Here is a 21,301-nt window from a genome sequence, read left to right as displayed (position 1 = left end):
ATATATATATATAAAAGAAACCACCGTTTTCTAGTAAGAAGCCACCATCATTCGTGGAGAGGGAAGAGGTCTGACTGGCTCTGTTAAATACCTGGAATTCATGTCATCAAGATAAAGAGTAAGACCCTGGGCATTGGTGGAGCGTGCCAGAACTAATCCATGTTCTCAAGAGACTTTGTAAGTTAAGGGAGTAAGAAACAAGTTAATGAATCCAGTGATTTCCACGAAGTTTTCCATCTTTAAGCAATCTGGATCGCCATGTCCACTGAAGAAAACCTGCAATGTTCTGAATACATTTTCTTTAAAAAATGAAAGACAAAAAGAACGAAAGCATCTCCAGGAAAATAAGATGATTCTGTTTCTCCATCGGTCTCGGACAGGATCATCTGACCTTTGTGAACTGAACTTTTTGATTCAGGAAAAAGATTAAGAATCAGTAAATTATAGCGTCTCAGTACTGCTGATTATACTACTCACCTTCTGATTCCTTTGAGTCTACTGTCCACTGTGCTGGTATTTTAGGTTGAGGAACCCTTTGACTTGTCTAATAGTAAGACAATACATGGGGAACTATTTCTGAACACCAAGAGTAAGAGGGCTGGGGAGAAACATCCTAAAGATTCTTATTTTTTACCTCCACGGACAAAACCATTAGTTGCTATTGCAGAAGTTGATAAGCCAGTAATAGAGGTGACCATTGTGGCAAGGAGGATAATAATAACTCCGAGACCTGTCAGCAATGAAAAGATGAAAAATGTAACTTATGGCTCATAACTCGCTACAATTGTTATTTAAAGTAGTAGAGAAATCAGACTTTGTCTTTCACTGGTAAAACCACTTCATCATTATAGCTATATGAATACCTGTTTCCTCTCTCTTCCTCATTTTAGTTATGTACGTAAGACTATATAAGCCAGAGTAGTGCATGTTCTAGTTATCTCATGCTTGGACTACGGCAATGCGCTCTACGTGGGACTACCTTTGAAGGTGACCCAGAAACTATAACTAATCCAGAATGCAGCAGCTAGACTGGTGACTGGGAGTGGCCGCTGAGACCATATGACACTGGTCCTGAAAGACCTACATTGGCTCCCAGTATGTTTCCGAGCACAATTCAAAGTGTTGGTGCTGACCTTTAAAGCACTAAACTGCCTTAGCCCGGTATACCTGAAGGAGCATCTCCACCCCCATCATTCTGCCCAGACACTGAGGTCCAGCTCTGAGGGCCTTCTGGCAGTTCCCTCACTGCAAGAAGTGAAGCTACAGGGAACCAGGCAGAGGGCCTTCTCGGTGGTGGTGCCCACCCTGTGGAACGCCCTCCCATCAGATATCAAGGAAATAAACAACTATCTGACTTTTAGAAGGCATCTGAAGGCAGATCTGTTTAGGGAAGTTTTTAATGCCTGATGTTTTATTGTGTTTTTAAAATTCTGTTGGAAGCCACCCAGAGTGGCTGGTATAAATAAATTATTATTATTATTATTATTATTATTATTATTATTATTACTATTATTAACCTTCATTGGCTCCCAGTATGTTTCCGAGCACAATTCAAAGTGTTAATGCTGACCTTTAAAGCCCTAAATGTCCTCAGGGTATAAACAAATTGTTGTTGTTGTTATTTTAGGAATCAGATCCTCTTAATGTTCTGTATAGCACTTGGCAAATTTTGGTTAAATAACCATATTGTAATCAACGGGAGCAGCAGTAGGAGACAAAGCATGGGGTCTGTATCCAACTAATTGGGCACATGGAAAAATCTACATGAATGCATTGGAACTTCTCTCTCCCCTCATGCGCCTCCTACACCACCCCCAGCTCTGTTCTGGGGGGTTGGAGAAACCACCAGAGCAAACTTTGGGGTGCACTGGAGGAGAAGATGGAGAGGAAGTTATGTTGTGCTCATATAAGTTACTCTATGTGTGCCTTGATTTAGTTGGCTACAAGCCTGAGTACCTGCGTTTGTTCACATTCATCCCTTGCAGCTAACAAAACTAGGCTTTATTTCATCCAGGTCAAAGACCCAGTTTGGAACCCCCGACTCGCATTTGCATACACACACACACACACACACACACACACACACAGGCAGGGAGCCTCAATGGTGCCACTCTGGAGGCTTCGCCCGGGGCAAAAAACCTGGCTAGTTCCATTATAGCAACAGCTTTGCTTCACTTATCTGCCTGCTCCATCTGTTGTCTCCTCCTCTGTCAACATATTGATTGCAAGCTGCTTGCAGACTTCTCTTGCCTTCATCTTACTCAGCAACATGTGGTATCTGTTGATCATATTTTAATAACTAATACCGTAAAGTGGTACCTCGGGTTACAGACGCTTCAGGTTACAGACTCCGCTAACCCAGAAATAGTACGTCAGGTTAAGAACTTTGCTTCAGGATGAGAACAGAAATCGTGCTCCGGCGGCGTGGCGGCAGCAGGAGGCCCCATTAGCTAAAATGGTGCTTCAGGTTAAGAACAGTTTCAGGTTAAGAACGGACCTCCGGAACGAATTAAGTTCTTAACCCGAGGTACCACTGTACTTTTCCATGTGCAAGACACCCCCATGTATAAGATGACCCCTATTTTTTTTGAACCCAAAATTAAGAAAACAAAACCCTAAAATAGAAGTGAAAAGCTGGATGATCTGCGGTGGCGGCGGCAAGTTGTTTATCTTTTGGGGGGGCGGTTGCATGAGGAGCATGTAGTGCACCATGGTGCAGAATCAAAGTGCAGAAGCAGTGGACACCACACACTCCCCCTCGGCGGCAGCTGTGGCGGTGGCGGCGGAGAAGGAGGCTCCCAGGGAGGATGTCGAGGAAGCGCCAGGAGAACGGAATGCCCATTTTGCTCTGGGCCATGCCATCGAGCAAGGGGAAGAGGAAAAAAAGGAAAGAAGGGCAAGGAGAGGTTGCTGAGGCAGCTCCTGTGGTTGAGTTGGCTTCAGGAGGCAAGCCAGTCGCTGGCATGCAGTGCGGAGGGGGAGGAGAAAGGGGGGAACATAGCTGTCAAGTGTCCCTTATTTGAAGGGACAGTCCCTTATTCCAGCGCCATGTCCTGCTGCTGTCCCTTATTGATGGCTGTCCCTTAAATGTCCCTTAAATGATGTCCCTTAAATTTCAAAGGAAGCAGCTCCTCTCCCTCCCTCCCTCCCTGCCGGCCAGAGAGGAGGGAGGCTCCAACTGTGTTGCTTGTCTGTGTTGCTCACCCAATAAGAAGTCTAAGAACGACTGGGGGGTGGAGCTTGCATGCCTTGTGTGTGGCTAGTTAATGCAAGCTGAGGGGTTTTTGAACACTGGACGCCATTTTGTTGCACGTGCTGCTGCAAACTTTGCAGTGCAAAGCCAGGCTGGGGAGCCATCTTAAGTTGAGGCTCATAGGCCTCGTGGTGCATGTGATTCAGATTCTATTCAGTTGAACCTCTGGTTACAAAGTTGGTTGGACAGTGTTCTCGAAGCTACCAGCATGAGTTTGACCAGACTGCAGGAGGACAGGAAGACTGGAGTGCCTGGAACAGGTGAGGCTGCAGGTCCCTTATTTTGGCTGCTGGTCCCTGATTTTCAAGGCTGCTGGTCCCTTATTTTCAAATCTGTAAGTTGACAGCTATGGGGGGGAAGGCAGCAGGAGGAACCGCCTCAGCCTGCCCAAGCCAAAATCCTGGACTTATGTTTCAGGGATCAGCAAACTTTTTCAGCCATGGGCTGGTCCACACTTCCTCAGACCTTGTGGGGGTCCAGACTATATTTTGCGGGGGGGGAATGAACCAATTCCTATGCCCCACAAATAACCCAGAGATGCATTTTAAATAAAAGGACACATTCTACTCATGTAAAAACACGCTGATTCCCAGACCATTCGTGGGCCAGATTTAGAAGGCGATTGGGCAGCATCCGGCCCCAGGCCTTAGTTTGCCTACCCATGGCTTAAATATTTAAAAAATCCCCCCCAGATGCCCATGTTCCGTGTACAAGACGACCCCCATTTTTTTACTATTTTTTTAAAGTGAAAAACCTTGTTTTATACACGGAAAAATACAGTAATTTTGTGGCGCTGGTAGCAGTAATTTCTCCACGGTGCAGTAGCCTGCTTCAGAATGGGACAAACCATTTTAAAGTCCCAATCAAAGCAATGCAGTGTTAATAAATGAGCCACATCTGGATCATACTATTCGTTATCTCCCTATGCGCAGGAGGGAGCAAGATTGTGCGTCTCTCCCACCGAGCACATCCCTCCAGGAACCTGCCCCCATCATTCCTAGACATCCATACCTAGACATTATGTTTGAAGTAAAGGTAAAGGTAAAGGTACCCCTGCCCGTACGGGCCAGTCTTGACAGACTCTAGGGTTGTGCGCCCATCTCACTCAAGAGGCCGGGGGCCAGCGCTGTCCGGAGACACTGTCCGTGGCCAGCGTGACATCGCTGCTCTGGCGAGCCAGAGCCGCACACGGAAACGCCGTTTACCTTCCCGCTAGTAAGCGGTCCCTATTTATCTACTTGCACCTGGGGGTGCTTTCGAACTGCTAGGTTGGCAGGCGCTGGGACCGAACAACGGGAGCGCACCCCGCCGCGGGGATTCGAACCACCGACCTTTCGATCGGCAAGCCCTAGGCACTGAGGCTTTTACCCACAGCGCCACCCGCATCCCTTATGTTTGAAGAGGCGCACACAATGCAATGCATGCAAAACCAAATTACATCAACAACAATCAACCGACAATTTGGGAACAGACCACGTGATTTGGGCTTATGTACACAGTGGATTTAGATGTGTACAAAATATTCAAATGCTATAACCACACATAGGTGTCTGGGAGCATCTGCAGCAAGATAGCCACATTTGGTGATGAGGCAGCACAGGGACAAGATTGGGGAGCATATCACCCAAATTCTGAATACTAGCAAATTATACTTTCGGAATTAAATTTGGGGTGGCGGAAGCAGAGCCATTGTGGTAGCTCTTGTTACAAAGTAACGCCAAGCTCTGATTAAAGTTTAGATTAAAAACCCCAGCTGTAAGGGCATTAAATAACATTAAAATGAATGGCTCTTGCCCGTGGCTATTTTCATACCTCGGAACAAAGTAATGCTTCTTGATAATGGCAATAAGTTACTAAACTACCCTTAAAAAAGGAACTAATTTTGCATGAAACCCCTGAGCAAAGTCTTGGCAATGTTAAGATGTGGAGTTTTCATGGCAAGGCATATACTTATATGTGCTTCCAGCTGCAAGGCCTCATTTGGTATGCATCATAAAACCGGCAAGCACCCTTTTGTCAGGCACAGTGCCAGGTGCAAACATGTAATGCTGTGGAGATGGAGAAAACTTCCCGTCTCCCCTTCATTTATTCCAGCAAGTTTCCTGCCAAGCCATTCTCCTCTAAATAGCAAAAGTTCTTTCGCTGTGTGATCCTGTACATGCCTGCTTAGAAACAAGTTCCACTGAGTTCAGTGGGACTTACTCCCAGGTAAGCATGAAATCAGCCCTGAGTGCTCACTGGAAGGACAGATCCTGAAGCTGTGGCTCCAATACATTAGCCACCTCACGAGAAGAGAAGACTCCCTGGAAGAGACTCTGAAGATTGAGGGCACAAGGAGCTTGAGGGCACTAGTTCAAAAAGGTTGGCGACCCTTTCCATAGTGAAACAAACCCCTAGGCACCTCTTCCTCCTCATTCATTCAATCATTCATTTATTAACAAGATGTATATACCAATTATGTATAGAAGTAAGAGCTGGACCATAAAGAAGATTGATCACTGAAGACTTGATGCTTTTGAATTATGGTGCTGGAGGAGACTCTTGAGAGTCCCATGGACTGCAAGAAGATCAAACCTATTCATTCTTAAGGAAATCAGCCCTGAGTGTTCACTGGAAGGACAGATCCGGAAGCGGAGGCTCCAATACTTTGGCCACCTCATGAGACGAAGACTCCCTGGAAAATACTCTGATGTTGGGAAAGATGGAGGGTACAAGGAGAAGGGGACGACAGAGGACGAGATGGTTGGACAGTGTTCTTGAAGCTACCAGCATGAGTTTGACCAAACTGTGGGAGGCAGTGGAAGACAGGAGTGCCTGGTGTGCTCTGGTCCATGGGGTCACAAAGAGTCAGACATGACTAAACAGCAACAAAGAATGCACAGGATTAAATCTTAAGGTTTCAAAGCCTAATTGCAGAAGTTTTTTTTTCCATATAGCTCAAATACACATCCAGAAATCCTTATTCCAACAAAATGCCTTTGGAGCGAAAGCCCCATCTGCACTATACATCTAGAGCGGTATCATCTGAACAGTCATGGCTTCCCACAAAGGATCCTGGGAACTGTAGTTTGTTAAGGGTGCTGAGAGTTCTTAGGAGAACTCTGTTCCCTTCACAGAGCTATGATTCAGAGAATTCTTCCCCCTTAGAATTGCCTTCAGTGATCTCAATGGGGGGTGGGGTGAGAGGATGGGGGCAAAATTATTTGTTGGCTCTGGCTCCGTCTTTCAGTGGCTCTGCTCCACCAACTGTTGGTACTCCTGTCTTGCACCCTACTAGTCCCAACACCACCAGCCACCACTAGGTACAATCCTTAGCCATAATCCCAGTGCAGCTGGTGTTCATGTTCAGAAACAACAACAACTCAGTTATGTGTGGAGAAGCCTTCCCCGTCACTGCTGTCACCCAATCATCTCAGAATCTAGCATTCATCCAAATCCTTCTGGTACAGTCGTACCTAGGTTTGCGAATGCCTTGCAACTCAAATGTTTTGGCTCCTGAACGCCGCAAATCCAGAAGTGAGTGTTCTGGTTTGCGAATGTTCTTTTGGAACCCAATCGTCCAATGAGGCTTCCACGGCTTAGTTTTCGAACGTTTTCAGAAGTCGAATGGACTTCCGGAATGGATTCCATTCAAAACCAAGGCACGACTGTACTTAGGTATACTTTCTGCTCCCTGTAGGTAGACAACTTATAAATGTCTTTGCTCCAACTGGCTTGTTCACATCCACACAGCTTTTGCCTTTTTTACTAAAAAAATGAAAAAAAATGGTTCATTTTCACCAGGAGTACTTGCCGTCTGAGCGCAACTGAACTGCGTGTTTTCTAAAGAAAACAGATTTCACTGTAGGGGTTCCAGCTCCTTAGGAGTAAAATACAGTGAGTACATCATCAACAAGACTCAGGCTGCAAAAGTCTATCTGACATCATCTTCATTTTATCAGGAAGCTTGTGTGTCAATTAGATACTGTTTGAAGTTTACTTTCAGTGATTTTGAGGTGGCTGGGTTTAATATTCTCAGTGCTTTTTTTCTGGGGGGACACAGGTGTATGCATACCCCTAAACATTTTGTGAATCTTTGTACTTTTGTCCATTTACTGTATTTATTTCCCCCAATTTGAACTATAAAATGGTGATTTTCTTGGATCAAAATGAGATTACCCCTAAACATTTTTTTAGAAAAAAAGCACTGATTATTCCTGTTATTTTGCAAGTCTGTAGGATGGTGCTGTTCCCCCAACAGTGATGTTATTTCCCCGCTAAACATGAAGGCAGCTGTTGTTGACAGGAAACAACCTGCATCAGCTCCTCATAATTTTTTTTTCTGCGATAGATTGCACAACAATGAGCAGATAGTCTCACACACGTCATACATACTGATTCTGATTCTCAGATTTCGGTTCAGTCCATTAAAAACACACTGTCTAGTTAACATGTGTTTTACTGATATGCCTTTTAAAAGCAATGTTTTGCAAATTCTCTTGCAGAAATGGGCCATATAAAAAGACATTGCATTTACCTTTCCTACCGTCTGCAAAAAAAGAAACGGCGTTCTTTCAATCGATAGTATCCTGATTCTTGTGTTAGCGCTGCTGTTGTTGGAGCTCCATTTAAAATGACCCAACATTCCTTCTACAACTGCAGTGCAAAATGTGCTTTGGTTTCAGGGAGAGATGGACCGGAGCATTTGATGCTAATGGCAGCTTGCCTCCTAGAGCAAATAGCAGCTTGGTATTCATCAGAAGGTATTCATTCATCAAAAGGGATGCGGGTGGCACTGTGGGTTAAACCACAGAGCCTAGGACTTGCCGATCAGAAGGTCAGCAGTTCGAATACCCGCAACAGGGTGAGCTCCCGTTGGTCGGTCCCTGCTCCTGCCAACCTAGCAGTTTGAAAGCACATCAAAGTGCAAGTAGATAAATAGGTACCGCTCCGGAGGGAAAGTAAACGGCATTTCCGTGCACTGCTCTGGTTCGCCAGAAGCAGCTTAGTCATGCTGGCCACATGACCAGGAAGCTGTACACCGGCTCCCTTGGCCAGTAAAGTGAGATGAGCGCTACAACCCCAGAGTCGGTCACGACTGGACCTAATGGTCAGGGGTCCCTTTACCTTTACCGTTCATCAGAAGCACCTTGCAATGGGAAGGTAAGCTTCTAAACCCACCCCGCTCCGGTGCTTTGAAAGGGGAGTCTAAATGCCCTAGTAAATGCCTTTCTCTACAAGTGAAGTCTGAGTTGGCGACACCCATTCCCAGTATGCGGCCCCCAGAGGACTGACCAAGGGTGAATGCAGCTCTCAGGCCAAAGGAGACCTGCCCCCTCCCTATAGGGGCTGCATCAGTAATAATGTACAGCCATATATGTACCGCCAGAGCATTGGGTTTTTTTGGGGTGGGGAGTTGCTGCTGGAGGGGTTGTTGTTGCTGCTATTGCAGTTGGTTTTTGTAGCTTTATTTTAGATTGTGCTGTGATTTATGTGGAAATTGTTCAGTTTGGTTACATATTTTTTTAAATGTTTTATTTCTTGTGTATTTTTTAAAATAAATTTTTATTAGAATATAAAGAAGAATTCAGAGCTTCTTATCAAATTATCTGTCCCCCCTCTAAACTAAAACAGTAATCTAAGTATCTTATCAAAAGGAAAAGAGAGAAGAAAAAGCGCAAGAAAGAAAAAGGAAAAAGAAAAGAATATAAATATAATAAAGAAATAGTTTGGTTTCATATTTTTTATGTTTTATTTATTGTTTATGTTGTGGTTATGTATTTTTTTCATGTTGTAGGCCACCTTGAGCATAGTTTGAACTGTGGAAAGGTGGCGTAGAAATAAAATTATATATGTATGTATGTATGTATGTATGTATGTATGTATGTAAGTGCTTCTGCCCGATTAAAGGAAAATCAAAACATACATTGAATGCATACATTGTCGACTATATGTTACACTTGTTTAAGCTGCTTAGAGCAGATCAGTTTGTTGTTGTTGGTGATGGTGTTATTTATATGCCATCCATCCGACTGGGTTCCCCCAGCCACTCTGGGCGACTTCCAACAAATTAAATCACAATATGAAAATAAATCAAACATGTAAACTTCCCTGAACAGGGCTGCCTTCAGATGCCTTAGTTTTATACACCTACCTGGTTAATACAGGGTGGGTACCAAACACTCCATGCTCTTCATTATAATTGTATATGTTGTTTTTCCTTTGGGTACACATATGGAATGACAGTGTAGACCAGTGGATCTGAAACTTTGTGTTATTAGGCTACTCTTTCCATATTGACCTCTTCCTGGAGCAACTAGGCTTCTGGGGGAGTCTCTTAGGAACCTCACTGCTATAGACCCAGGCTGAATATATCTTCTACTTTTACAGCACATTTAAATCACACTGCCTTCCCCAAGAACACTGAGCACTGCAGTTTGTTAAAGGTAATGGGCATTGTAGCTCCTTAAGGGGTAAACCTCTGAGGGGAAATTTGTGCTTTGATTATCGTCCTCCAAAGCAACTACTTTACAGTCATACCTCGGGTTACAGACGCTTCAGGTTGCGTTTTTTTGGGTTACGGACCGCCGAAACCTGGAAGTACCAGAGCTGGTTACTTCTGGGTTTTGGTGGTCGCGCATGTGCAGAAGCGCTAAATCATGCTTTGCACATGCGCAGAAGTGCCGAATTGCAACCCGTGTGTGCGCAGACGTGCCACTGCGGGTTGCGGACGCTGTGGGTTGCGAACGTGCATCCCACACGGATCACATCCGCAACCCAAGCGTCCACTGTATTCCGAACTTAAAAATGGAAAGCGCAATGCTGGTGGTCAACAAAAGATCTTTACAGACTCTCTCAAGGCAAATCTTTAAAAACGTCATATAAACACAGACAACTGGGAAACACTGGCCTGTGAGCGCTCCAGTTGGAGAACAGCCTTTACCAAAGGTGTCATGGGCTTTGAAGACACTCGAACTCAGGATGCAACGGAGAAACGTGCTAAGAAGAAGGCACGCTTGGCAAACCCTCACCGTGATCAACTTCCGCCCGGAAACCAATGTCCCCACTGTGGAAGGATGTGTGGATCCAGAATTGTCCTCCACAGCCACTTACGGACTCACTGTTAAAACCATGTTCATGGAAGACGATCTTACTCGGCTACGAGTGATCACCAAAGAAGAAGAAAGGTACAGGGTGTACTGAGCCCCCTTTCCCACGAATAGGAGTAATCCTGTCTCTAGACTGCATTGCTTCAGACTTCAAAAGGTGTGGGTTTTACAGTATATGATGGATTAAAGGTAAAGGTAAAGGTACCCCTGCCCGTACGGGCCAGTCTTGCCAGACTCTGGGGTTGTGCGCCCATCTCACTCAAGAGGCCGGGGGCCAGCGCTGTCCGAAGACACTTCCGGGTCACGTGGCCAGCGTGACATCGCTGCTCTGGCGAGCCAGAGCCGCACACGGAAACGCCGTTTACCTTCACGCTAGAAAGCAGTCCCTATTTATCTACTTGCACCCGGGGGTGCTTTCGAACTGCTAGGTTGGCAGGCGCTGGGACCGAGCAACGGGAGCGCACCCCGCCACGGGGATTCGAACCGCCGACCTTTCGATCGGCAAGCCTTAGGCGCTGAGGCTTTTACCCACAGCGCCACCCGTGTCCATGATGGATTGCTGCCCCACAAAAGGTGAGGAAACAATCCAACACAGGGAAAACTTGATGTAAGAAGAATGGTTCTCGCCTTTCCCTCTCGCTGATGCGGTAGTTTTCTATAAGCTGTGATTTATTTGCTTTTCAGGCCGAAGTATTCGGCCATGTGATTTTCCCACCTGCAATTTGGAATGGGACATGTACAGTCCAGAAATGGGTGGATGGCCTCCGTTTGCTGTTTGTGATAACCAGACTCTTAAAAAGCTCCTAAAAATAGTCAAATAATTCAAAATGTATGGCTTTAAAGATGCAGTGCCAAAATGTAAGGTACGTACTTCTCATTTATATACAGTGCTTGCCATCAACACAGTACTGAATATTAGATTGACACAAGAAGCTGCTTTTGGAATAGACAAGGTTTTTGTCTGAAAAGCTAGATGAAGGTATGATAAGTAAATCCTGCTCCATAATCTGATAGCTGGCACATTAGGTTATTAGTCCTGATTGATTTAATAGAGTTGTATTCAATGCTAGCCTTTCTCAGAGTAGGCCCATCAAAGTTAAAGGGCACAACAAACTTGGGCCCAGTAATGTCAAAATAGGATTTAGTTTGAGACAAAGCATAATTTTGAACTTCCATTTCATGAGGCTCAATGTGGTGCCTTCCATGGTTCTAGATTCAGGTAGGTAACTGTGTTGGTCTGATGCAGTCGAAATATGTATATAAAAACTATTGTCCAGTAGCACCTATATAAGTTTGTTCTTGGTATTGTATATATACCAATATATATTATATATATATATATATATACCAAGAACAAACTTAGTTGAAGTTTGTTCTTGGTATATAGATATATAATATATATTGGTATATATACAATACCAAGAACAAACTTATATATTTAACATATAAGATACCAACTAAGTTTGTTCTTGGTATTAAATATATAAGTTTGTTCTTGGTATTGTATATATATATGTATGTATGTGTGTATATATATATATATAGATAGATAGATACCAAGAACAAACTTAGTTGGTCTCTAAGGTGCTACTGGACAATTTTTTTATTTTTATATATATTTCGACTGCGTCAGACCAACATGGCTACCTACCTGAATCATAATTTTGAAAGTATTCACATGTCTGTTCTGTTTAAAGACAGCAATTTACACAAAATAGTTTTTTTAAAAAAAAAGATGTTAAAGAAATATGTACCATATACCCATTCACACTTTAGTTTAAAGGCTAATCATCTTTGTTGAAAATTTCTCCTGTTTCTCCTTCATATAGTGGAAAAATATACTTTTAAAAATACGTACCAATTCCAGCTTGACCTACAATCCAGGAGAGTCGGATGAAGAGCATCACGCCCCAGATATTAAGCATGCATCTCACCTAAATTATAAACAAAGACAATTGCATCACCATGTAATTGCAGAATGCAAGAGGCATCAGTTTTCCATGTATCAAAATAGCCTATGGTTTTGAAGACTATGATCAGATCAGTGAAAATGTTTAACAAGGCTATGAGACAAAACAGTCAAATGTAAAAGTGGTCATAACACAACAAACAACAGCAATGACCAGTGGCCCTTCATGTTGTGTTAAGGCGTTTGCCGCAAATGGTGTCATGCAAGTTAGGCCCACCCTCATTTCCCCCCAACCCTACTAGCTGTAGCCTGAGATCTTCACATCTTGATCAGGGGAAATCTTTCCACATTTAGTTGAATGCACAGAGAATCCTTCATGCATTTCCTGCCACTCAAGGAAAGAGTCTGGGTGGGTTGGATAGTGGGGCAGTGCAAACAGTTACACTGTTCATAATAGAACATGTGGAGACAACTGTCAGAGCAGTGCTTTAAATGAAATTTTTAAAAGACATAAAGGTAAAGGGACCCCTGACCACTAGGTCCAGTCATGGCCGACTCTGGGGTTGCAGCACTCATCTCGCTTTATTGGCCGAGGGAGCCGGCGTACAGCTCATGTGGCCAGCATGACTAAGCCGCTTCTGGTGACCCAGAGCAGCGCACGGAAACGCCGTTTACCTTCCCGCCAGAGCGGTACCTATTTATCTACTTGCACTTTGACGTGCTTTCCAACTGCTAAGTTGGCAGGAGCAGGGACTGAGCAAGGGGAGCTCACTCCGTTGCGGGGTTTCAAACCACCGACCTTCTGATCAGCAAGTGCTACGCTCTGTGGTTTAACCCACAGCACCACCTGCATCCCTTCCAAAAAAAAGGACATATATGAGTGCTAATTGAAGCTGCCCATAGAGAGAGAGGGAGGGGGAAATACAAAGCAAAAAACACAAACCCTGATATACTAACTGGAGCAAGTAAACTCCAGCACAAGCAATTGCATGTGCAGAGAAGGGCAACCAAGATGATTAAGGGTCTGGAAACCAAGCCTTGCATGGAACAGTTGAGGGAGTTGTGTATGTTTAGCCTGGAAAAGAGGAGACTGGGGGGGAGCTATGATAGCCTCCTTCAAATTTCTAAAGGGCTGTGATGTGGAAGCTGGATCAAGCTTGTTTTCTCCTGTCCCAGAGGGTAGGACTTCTGGTGACTTCACGTCACCAGAAAGGAGATTCTGACTAAAAACCAGGAAGAACTTTCTGACAGCAAGGGCTGTTCAACAGTGGAATGGACTTCCTCAGAAGGTGGTGGCATCTCCTTCCTTGGAGGCTTTTAAGCAGAGGTTGGATGGCCATCTGTCATAGATGCTTGAGTCGAGATTCCTGCATCTCAGGAGGTTGGGCTAGATGACCCTTGGGGTCTCTTCCAACTCTCCAATTCTATGATTCTAGGATATATATTTTGCTTACCAGGACCCCTTTCACCCATCCAAATTTCACAAAGCCTCCTTTGGTTTCTTCTTCCTTATTGGATTCAGCTTCTTCTGTATTGCCATCTGCTTTGGCGAATTTGTCAACTGAACCAGAAGTCACCGCAATGTTCTAAACAACGACAAAAATTATTTTAAAAGGTATTTAGTATGATTGTCTTTCAGATGAAAGAAACGGGAGCGTGTCTAGCCTGTGGTTCCACAGGAAGACAGGAAATATGCAGAATGTGTGAGCAGGGATACAGCAATCTGAAAATCTCTGTTTTCCCCCTTTTAAAAGAAAACAAGGGTCTGGCATTTATGTGAAGATATGGACAAAGGCAGCTGCAAATAAGACACCAAAGCAAATGAGATATTCAGTGGCTGGAGGTTGCGCTTCAGGACCTGGATAGCTCCCTTCTGTAATTACCAAAACTAGTATAACAAATCGTGCAAAATAGGAGAAAACAAGCAAATCTCCAGCTTTCCCCCTCGCATGGAATACAACATCGTTCTGCCAAGGCATGCCAAGACTTTTTCTCTACATATCATTTTCTCATTTCATTAGGGACTTGAAAGAGACAGAATCTTGGATGGTGTGAATTTTCTAGAGATATATTCATATATCCATGGCCTCGAAAAATTCTCCATGCTATTTTTGGTGGCAAATTTTGAGTGTGTGTCCGTGTTTCACGGCATATTCTACAGGAAAGGATGAGAATTCTCAAACAGTTCAGGAACAGCTTGAAAGCATATGGGGCTGTATGCAGTGTGCTCTGTCTGCTAGTCCAAGGGCTCTTGAGCTAACGGACAGGTGAATTTCAATGTTGTGCAACAGAGGAATCCACTGCAACAGTTGTGCCAATGGAAACTCATTGTGCATCAGAATGCTTTATTTATTTTACAATAAAGTCACCGGCAACCTGCTTATGTGTTCATTGGCGCAAAGCATTTTGCTACTGAAACTGAAATAAGAATATGGCCGAGTGACTTTAACTTAGTGCTGCATGGGATATGTTACATTAAATAAACTGCCTATATATATATATATATATATATATATATATATATATATATATATGAATATGAATTTTGGATCAACCCTATGCTAACTGATAAACAGGATCTATTGTTTTACATCAGTGGGCTTCATATTTTTTAACCTTAGGACCCTTCCCACTGTGGAATTATCCATGAAGCAGTTCCTGAAATCCAGAGCTCTACAGCTTTCCCCCTGACATGCTTATCATCTGTATATTATGTGAAGCTCCACCTGAACAGTTACTACATTACTGAGAACTAGATCTTTGTGTTAAGCTGATTGCAAGCTGCTTCTTTTTTTTAAAGCCTTGCTTTATTACATAAAAGCATGGGTGCTTATTTACATACATAGAAAGAAAGTTGGGGATTTAGGTCCCACTGAATTTAATTAATCCAGCTCACAGCTAAGCATACAAGATTTCAATTTTATGCATGCATACCTGGCAGTGGGCCCCACTGAGCAGGGATACCCAATATAGTGCCATTCAGATGTGGACTACAACTCCCATTGGTCCCAACCAGGGTGGTCAATGGTCAGGAATGATGGGAATTGTATTCCACAATATCGAGATCACTGCCCTGCCATTAAATACAGTGGTGCCTCGCAAGACGAAAATAATCCGTTCCGCGAGTCTCTTCGTCTAGCGGTTTTTTCGTCTTGCGAAGCAACCCTATTAGCGGCTTAGCGGATTAGCGCTATTAGTGGCTTAGCGGCTATTAAAGGCTTAGCGGCTTAGCGGCTAAAAGGCTATTAGCGGATTAGCAGCTTAGAAAAAGGGGGGGGAGCGAAAAAAATCGCAAGACGTTTTCGTCTTGCGAAGCAAGCCCATAGGGAAATTCGTCTTGCGAAGCGCATCGAAAAACGGAAAACCCTTTCGTCTAGCGGGTTTTTCGTCTTGCGAGGCATTTGTCTTGCGGGGCACCACTGTATAGACTTCCATCTGAGTAAATATGAATTGGATTGAGCTACAAGTATGGTCATTCTTAATGCCCTCTCAGTTGAGGCTATACGGGTTATGTTACCAATAACTCTTCAAAAGAACAAAAGAGATTATCTGTCTTTTCTTTCTTTGACATACCTTTGCCAGCTGTTCGTGGATGTCCATCAGACTTGGCCTGTTAATTTTGACCCCACTGACGCTGCCAGTGTTTCGGTAGTAACCAATCTTAGGCACGGCATCCATTGTGTTATGACCAAATGTTTTCAGGTAATACGTGTTGCTGTGGGTATCATAAGGGTGAAAATTCCCATCTGTTTTAGAGGCATCCCCGTTTTGAAAGAAATTGTCATATAATTCTCTGTTTTCAGGCCTGTAGCTGACTCGGAGTCTATTATTGACATCATCTGCAAAAGAAGTCTCTTCGTAGCGTTGTGAGTCGGGATCGCCTTGAGATTGTACTGTATTGTCATGGCTTTCATTAATGACATTGACCTGAAATCTGTTTGGACTTGGGTCCAAAAATACATTTTGAGAATTATTCATAGACATATTTATGGGCAACGGATATTTCAGTCACAGATCTTACTGCTTCTTTGTGGTCAGATTCCCAGACTGCTGTGGGGTGCAGATGATCCCGGTGTTTCTCATTCAGTAATTGCTTCCGCCAACACTCTTACTTAGTGATGTTGTGCAACTCTGTCACCCAACAAAGAAAAAACAAGCAATATTTTAAATTAGCTGATTTATTTCCAGCCATCAAGCCTGGTGTCTTACCATTTATTTTTATTTTTATTTTTAAAATATCAAATTTATGCACTACCTTTCAACAGACAGCTGTGAGAATGGTTTGCAAGACAGAATAAGAAATCAGGGAAAGCGTAAGATCCAATAGGATTCAAAGCAGCAGGGAAATTCATGCTGAAGGTTCCAGAGAACATTATGCCTGGAACATTATTACTTGACTGGAGAACTGTGATGCAAAATTCATTAAGGAAGGTAATAATACAATAATAATAATAATAATAATAATAATAATAATAATAATAGTAATAATAATTTATTATTTATACCCCGCCCATCTGGCTGGGTTTCCCCAGCCACTCTGGGCGGCTTCCACAGAGACCAAAAATACACTAAAATGTCACACATTAAAAACTTCCCTGAACAGGGCTGCCTTAAGATGTCTTCTGAATGTCAGGTAGTTGTTTATCACTTTGACATCTGATGGGAGGGCGTTCCACAGGGCGGGTGCCACTACCGAGAAGGCCCTGTGCCTGGTTCCCTGTAACTTCTCTTCTCGCAATGAGGGAACCGCCAGAAGGCCCTTGGCGCTGGACCTCAGTGTCCGGGGCAGAAGAATGGGGGTGGAGACGCTCCTTCAGGTATATTGGGCCGAGGCCATTTGGTCCTCTATTTCTCCCCTTTAAGGAGCCTTCGGGTTATAGATGTACACAGCCCAGCCCAGATCACAGCCACACATTCGGCTTGTTTTTGGTGGTCACAGAGAGTGTCCTAAGTCAGACATCCTCTCCTAAGATGCCCTTCACCCAGCAGTGGGGATGGGTGAATCTCTCAATTATGGCTTCTCTCAGTTCCTCATTTTTCTAATCTTAAACTCAGTTATCCACATGTCTACATCAGTTGTTTTTTTTAAGTCTTCAGATTTCATTGGCATTTCAGAGCAAATATATACATTTTTTGTATGCAACATAATCGAATATATACATTTTTGCAAAGCGACCTCCCCTAATGTAATTCATTCCACCCCAATTACTTGATATGGCTGTTTTGCCAAAGCTAAGCAGTTCAGGCTCTCTTCAGTGCCTGGATATTGGAAACTGTCTTGAAACCCTTGCACACACAGCCTTGAGTTTCTAAAGCAGGGTAGTAGACAAATAACTATTTCTTGCTACTGTTGTGGGTCATGATCCAAACCTGCTTTGCACCGGGCTGGTGTGGAGGGATAATAATAATAATAATAATAATATTTATATCCCACCCTCCCCAGCCGAAGCGGGGCTCAGAGCAGCTAACAACAGTAAAATAATACAGCATTCTAAAATCAATTCATTGTAAAATCAGTTCAAATCAAATTAATGGCAACCATTGGGCTAGAGTTCTGTGAGGATTACCAAAGGAGGGGGTCAGGCTGTGCCTTGGCCAAAGGCCTGGTGGAACAGCTCTGTCTTGCAGGCCCTGCGGAAAGATGTCAAGTCCCGCAGGGCCCTAGTCTCTTGTGACAGAGCGTTCCACCAGATTGGAGCCACAGCCGAAAAAGCCTTGGCTCTGGTTGAAGCCAGCCTAACCTCCCTGTGGCCTGGGACCTCCAAGATGTTTTTGTTTGAAGACCGTAAGGTTCTCCGTGGGACATACCAGGAGAGGTGGTCCCGTAGGTACGAGGGTCCTAGGCCGTATAGGGCTTTAAAGGTTAAAACCAGCACCTTAAACCTGATTCTGTACTCCACCGGGAGTCAGTGATATAGCACTGGGTGAATGTGAACCCGTGGTGAGGACCCCGTAAGAAGTCTTGCCGCAGCATTCTGCACCCGCTGGAGTTTCTGGGTCAGTCTTAAGGGCAGCCCCATGTAGAGCGAGTTACAATAATCCAGTCTGGAGGTGACCATTGTGTGGATCACAGTGGCTAGGTCAGGGCGAGAGAGGTAAGGAGCCAACTGCTTAGCTTGGCAGAGATTGGATTGGTTTTGGTGGACGTGTCCTACTGCGCAGAGCCAGCTCAGAGCTTCCCCTTCCACCTATTGAATATGCAGGGTGTGTGTGTGTGTAACTGCTGCTGGCAGGATCCCAACAGCAGAACCAGTAAAAAGCCCCAAAATGGGGGGAGGAAGGGGCTGAGACAGCCTGCGATCTCCTTAGTTGGGCATTTGACCTGATGTAGGCCTGATTGCTTTGCAGAAGAAGAAGAAGAAGTGTTTGGATTTGAGATCCCGCTTTATCACTACCCAAAGGAGTCTCAAAGTGGCTAACATTCTCCTTTCCCTTCCTCCCCCACAACAAACACTCTGTGAGGTGAGTGGGGCTGAGAGACTTCAAAGAAGTGTGACTAGCCCAAGGTCACCCAGCAGCTGCATGTGGAGGAGTGGGGAAGCGAACCCGGTTCACCAGATTACGAGACTACCGCTCTTAACCACTACACCACACTGGCTCTCAAATTCCGAGCTAGTGCAATGATTTGCCTACCCTCACCTTTTGCCCTGTCCAGTGTGCACAGCAGCTGTGGTTAGGATTGCACCTTTAGTGTTTCATTGTTATATTGCAAGGGCTGTTTAAAATGGTTAATTTATCACCTTCCTCTAGGGTTGCCATATTTCAAAAAGTGAAAATCCGGACAGAAAACTGTTGAGCTCCCCCCCTCTTTTTTTTGCAAAATCTCAAAAATAAAAAATAAAACAATGAAGTTTTTGAGCTATTTGTAAGGGAAATCGGCAAAAAAACCACTGCTGATTTTCACTTGGACACCGTTTCCGACAGCCGATTGCCGGCTTACTGGGATAAAGGTGGGGTATAAATGTTTTAAGGAAATAAATAAAAATAATTCGGTGGAAGCTGATCTTCCCTTGGGGCGGAATGGGGCACCACAAGAGGAGACCCTCTACTGACTTTGGGGAAGGGCGTAGCTCAGTGGTGGTAGAGCAATTGCCTTGCATGCAGAAGGTCTTAGGTTCAATTCTTGAGTTACAGGGAACCAGGCAGAGGGCCCTCTTCGTAGTGGCACCCGCCCTGTGGAACGCCCTCCCACCAGATGTCAAAGAGAAAACCAACTACCAGACTTTTAGAAGACATTTGAAGGCAGCCCTGTTTAGGGAAGCTTTTAATGTTTAATGGGTTATTGTATTTTAATATTCTGTTGAAAGCTGCCCAGAGTGGCTGGGGAAACCCAGCCAGATGGGCGGGGTATAAATAATAAAATATTATTATTATTATTATTATTATTATTATTATTATTATTATTATTGGCATCTCCTAGATTCCCATGACCTGCCATCCACTTCACTTTGGGCAGCAGGCCCTCTGAAGACAATTGGAACACATGGGCAGGTTGATGTCAGATTGAGAACAGGCATTCAATCAGGCGCCAGAGTCCAAAGGTGCATAGGGCTTGGGAAGTTAAGTACCAGCATGTCGACACGTACTCAGAAATGAACCATGTCAGCACATCTCATTAAATGCAAGTCCCACCCCAGAGCTTAGCTTGTGTCCTCACAAGACCTATAATTGCACTGGCTGCCAATTAGCTCCTGGGCTAAGTTCTTAGGGCTGCCATTTGTCTGGAATTTCCTGAACATAGCCGGGATTTGGCAGTTGGAAACAGTATCTGGGCGGAAACCTCTGAAATGTCAGGGAAAATCCAGACGTATGGCAACCCATATCGGAAGTGTAGGTTTTGCCGAAATTCCTTAAAAATGGCTTTTTTATTTTTATTTTTAGATTTTGCAAAGAAAGCTCAACAACTTTGCCCTTTTTATATCCAGTTGATCACTGTGCCCTGCAGATAGCATCTTATCAGAAGGTCCATTCTGCACGATACAAGGACTGGCACATACCCTTCGCAAATTCTTCCTCTTAAAAATCAGACAAAAATCTGTTGTGTTTTTGATGCCTAACAAAAACCTTTCTCTTCCAACAAGCCTTTTAAGTACAGTGGTACCTCGGGTTAAGAACTTAATTCGTTCCGGAGGTCCGTTCTTAACCTGAAACTGTTCTTAACCTGAAGCACCACTTTAGCTAATGGGGCCTCCTGCTGCCGCCGCGCCACCAGAGCCCGATTTCTGTTCTCATCCTGGAGTAAAGTTCTTAACCTGAGGTAATATTTCTGGGTTAGCAGAGTCTGTAACCTGAAGTGTCTGTAACCCGAGGTACAGTGGTACCTCTGGATGCGAACGGGATCCGTTCCGGAGCCCCGTTCGCATCCTGAACGCGTCCGCACGTCCACGCATCTCGATTCGCCGCTTCCGCGCATGCGTGTGATGTCATTTTGACCATCTGCGCATGCGCGAGCGGCGAAACTTGAAAGTAACACACTCCGTTACTTCTGGGTCGCTGTGGAGCGCAACCCAAAAATACTCATCCCGAAGCTACTTCAACCCAAGGTATGACTGTACCACTGTAGACAACTTTCCCAGCCTGCCTCTGTATCAGAATTGGGGTTTTTTATGTTTTAAAGGGATGCGGGTGGCGCTGTGGGTAAAAGCCTCAGCGCCTAGGGCTTGCCAATCGAAAGGTTGGTGGTTCGAATCCCCACGGCGGGGTGCGCTCCCGCTGCTCGGTCCCAGCGCCTGCCAACCTAGCAGTTCAAAAGCACGCCCGGGTGCAAGTAGATAAATAGGGACCGCTTACCAGCGGGAAGGTAAACGGTGTTTCCGTGTGCGGCTCTGGCTCGCCAGAGCAGCGATGTCACGCTGGCCACGTGACCCGGAAGTGTCTCCGGACAGCGCTGGCCCCCGGCCTCTTGAGTGAGATGGGCGCACAACCCCAGAGTCTGTCAAGACTGGCCCGTACGGGCAGGGGTACCTTTACCTTTACCTTATGTTTTAAAGATGTCTTTATTGTTTTATCACATTTGCATTTGCCACCCTGGGTTCCTTTAGGAGGAAAGGC

At 44.6% G+C, this 21,301-nt stretch overlaps 1 protein-coding gene across 3 annotated transcripts in view; it reads right to left on the bottom strand.

Annotated features, from left to right (window-relative positions):
* The window catches only part of SLC12A1 (solute carrier family 12 member 1), an 80,148-nt gene extending 63,791 nt beyond the window's left edge, over nt 1-16,357 (bottom strand). For 2 of the 3 annotated variants that reach the window (XM_053364583.1, XM_053364585.1), the window contains exons 1-4: nt 15,824-16,357; nt 13,705-13,836; nt 12,200-12,275; nt 635-730 (exon numbers count right to left, since the gene is read on the bottom strand). In XM_053364583.1, coding sequence (XP_053220558.1) covers nt 635-730; nt 12,200-12,275; nt 13,705-13,836; nt 15,824-16,234 — 715 coding nt within the window. In that variant the 5' untranslated portion in view covers nt 16,235-16,357. The remainder of the gene's footprint in view (nt 1-634; nt 731-12,199; nt 12,276-13,704; nt 13,837-15,823) is intronic. The other variant, XM_053364584.1, reaches the window with a different exon arrangement.
* Nucleotides 16,358-21,301: the final 4,944 nt, after the last annotated feature.

This window comes from Podarcis raffonei, chromosome 14 (genome assembly GCF_027172205.1).
Source record: "Podarcis raffonei isolate rPodRaf1 chromosome 14, rPodRaf1.pri, whole genome shotgun sequence".
NCBI classification, from domain to species: Eukaryota; Metazoa; Chordata; class Lepidosauria; order Squamata; family Lacertidae; genus Podarcis; species Podarcis raffonei.
This window is presented reverse-complemented; position numbering and strand designations above follow the sequence as displayed.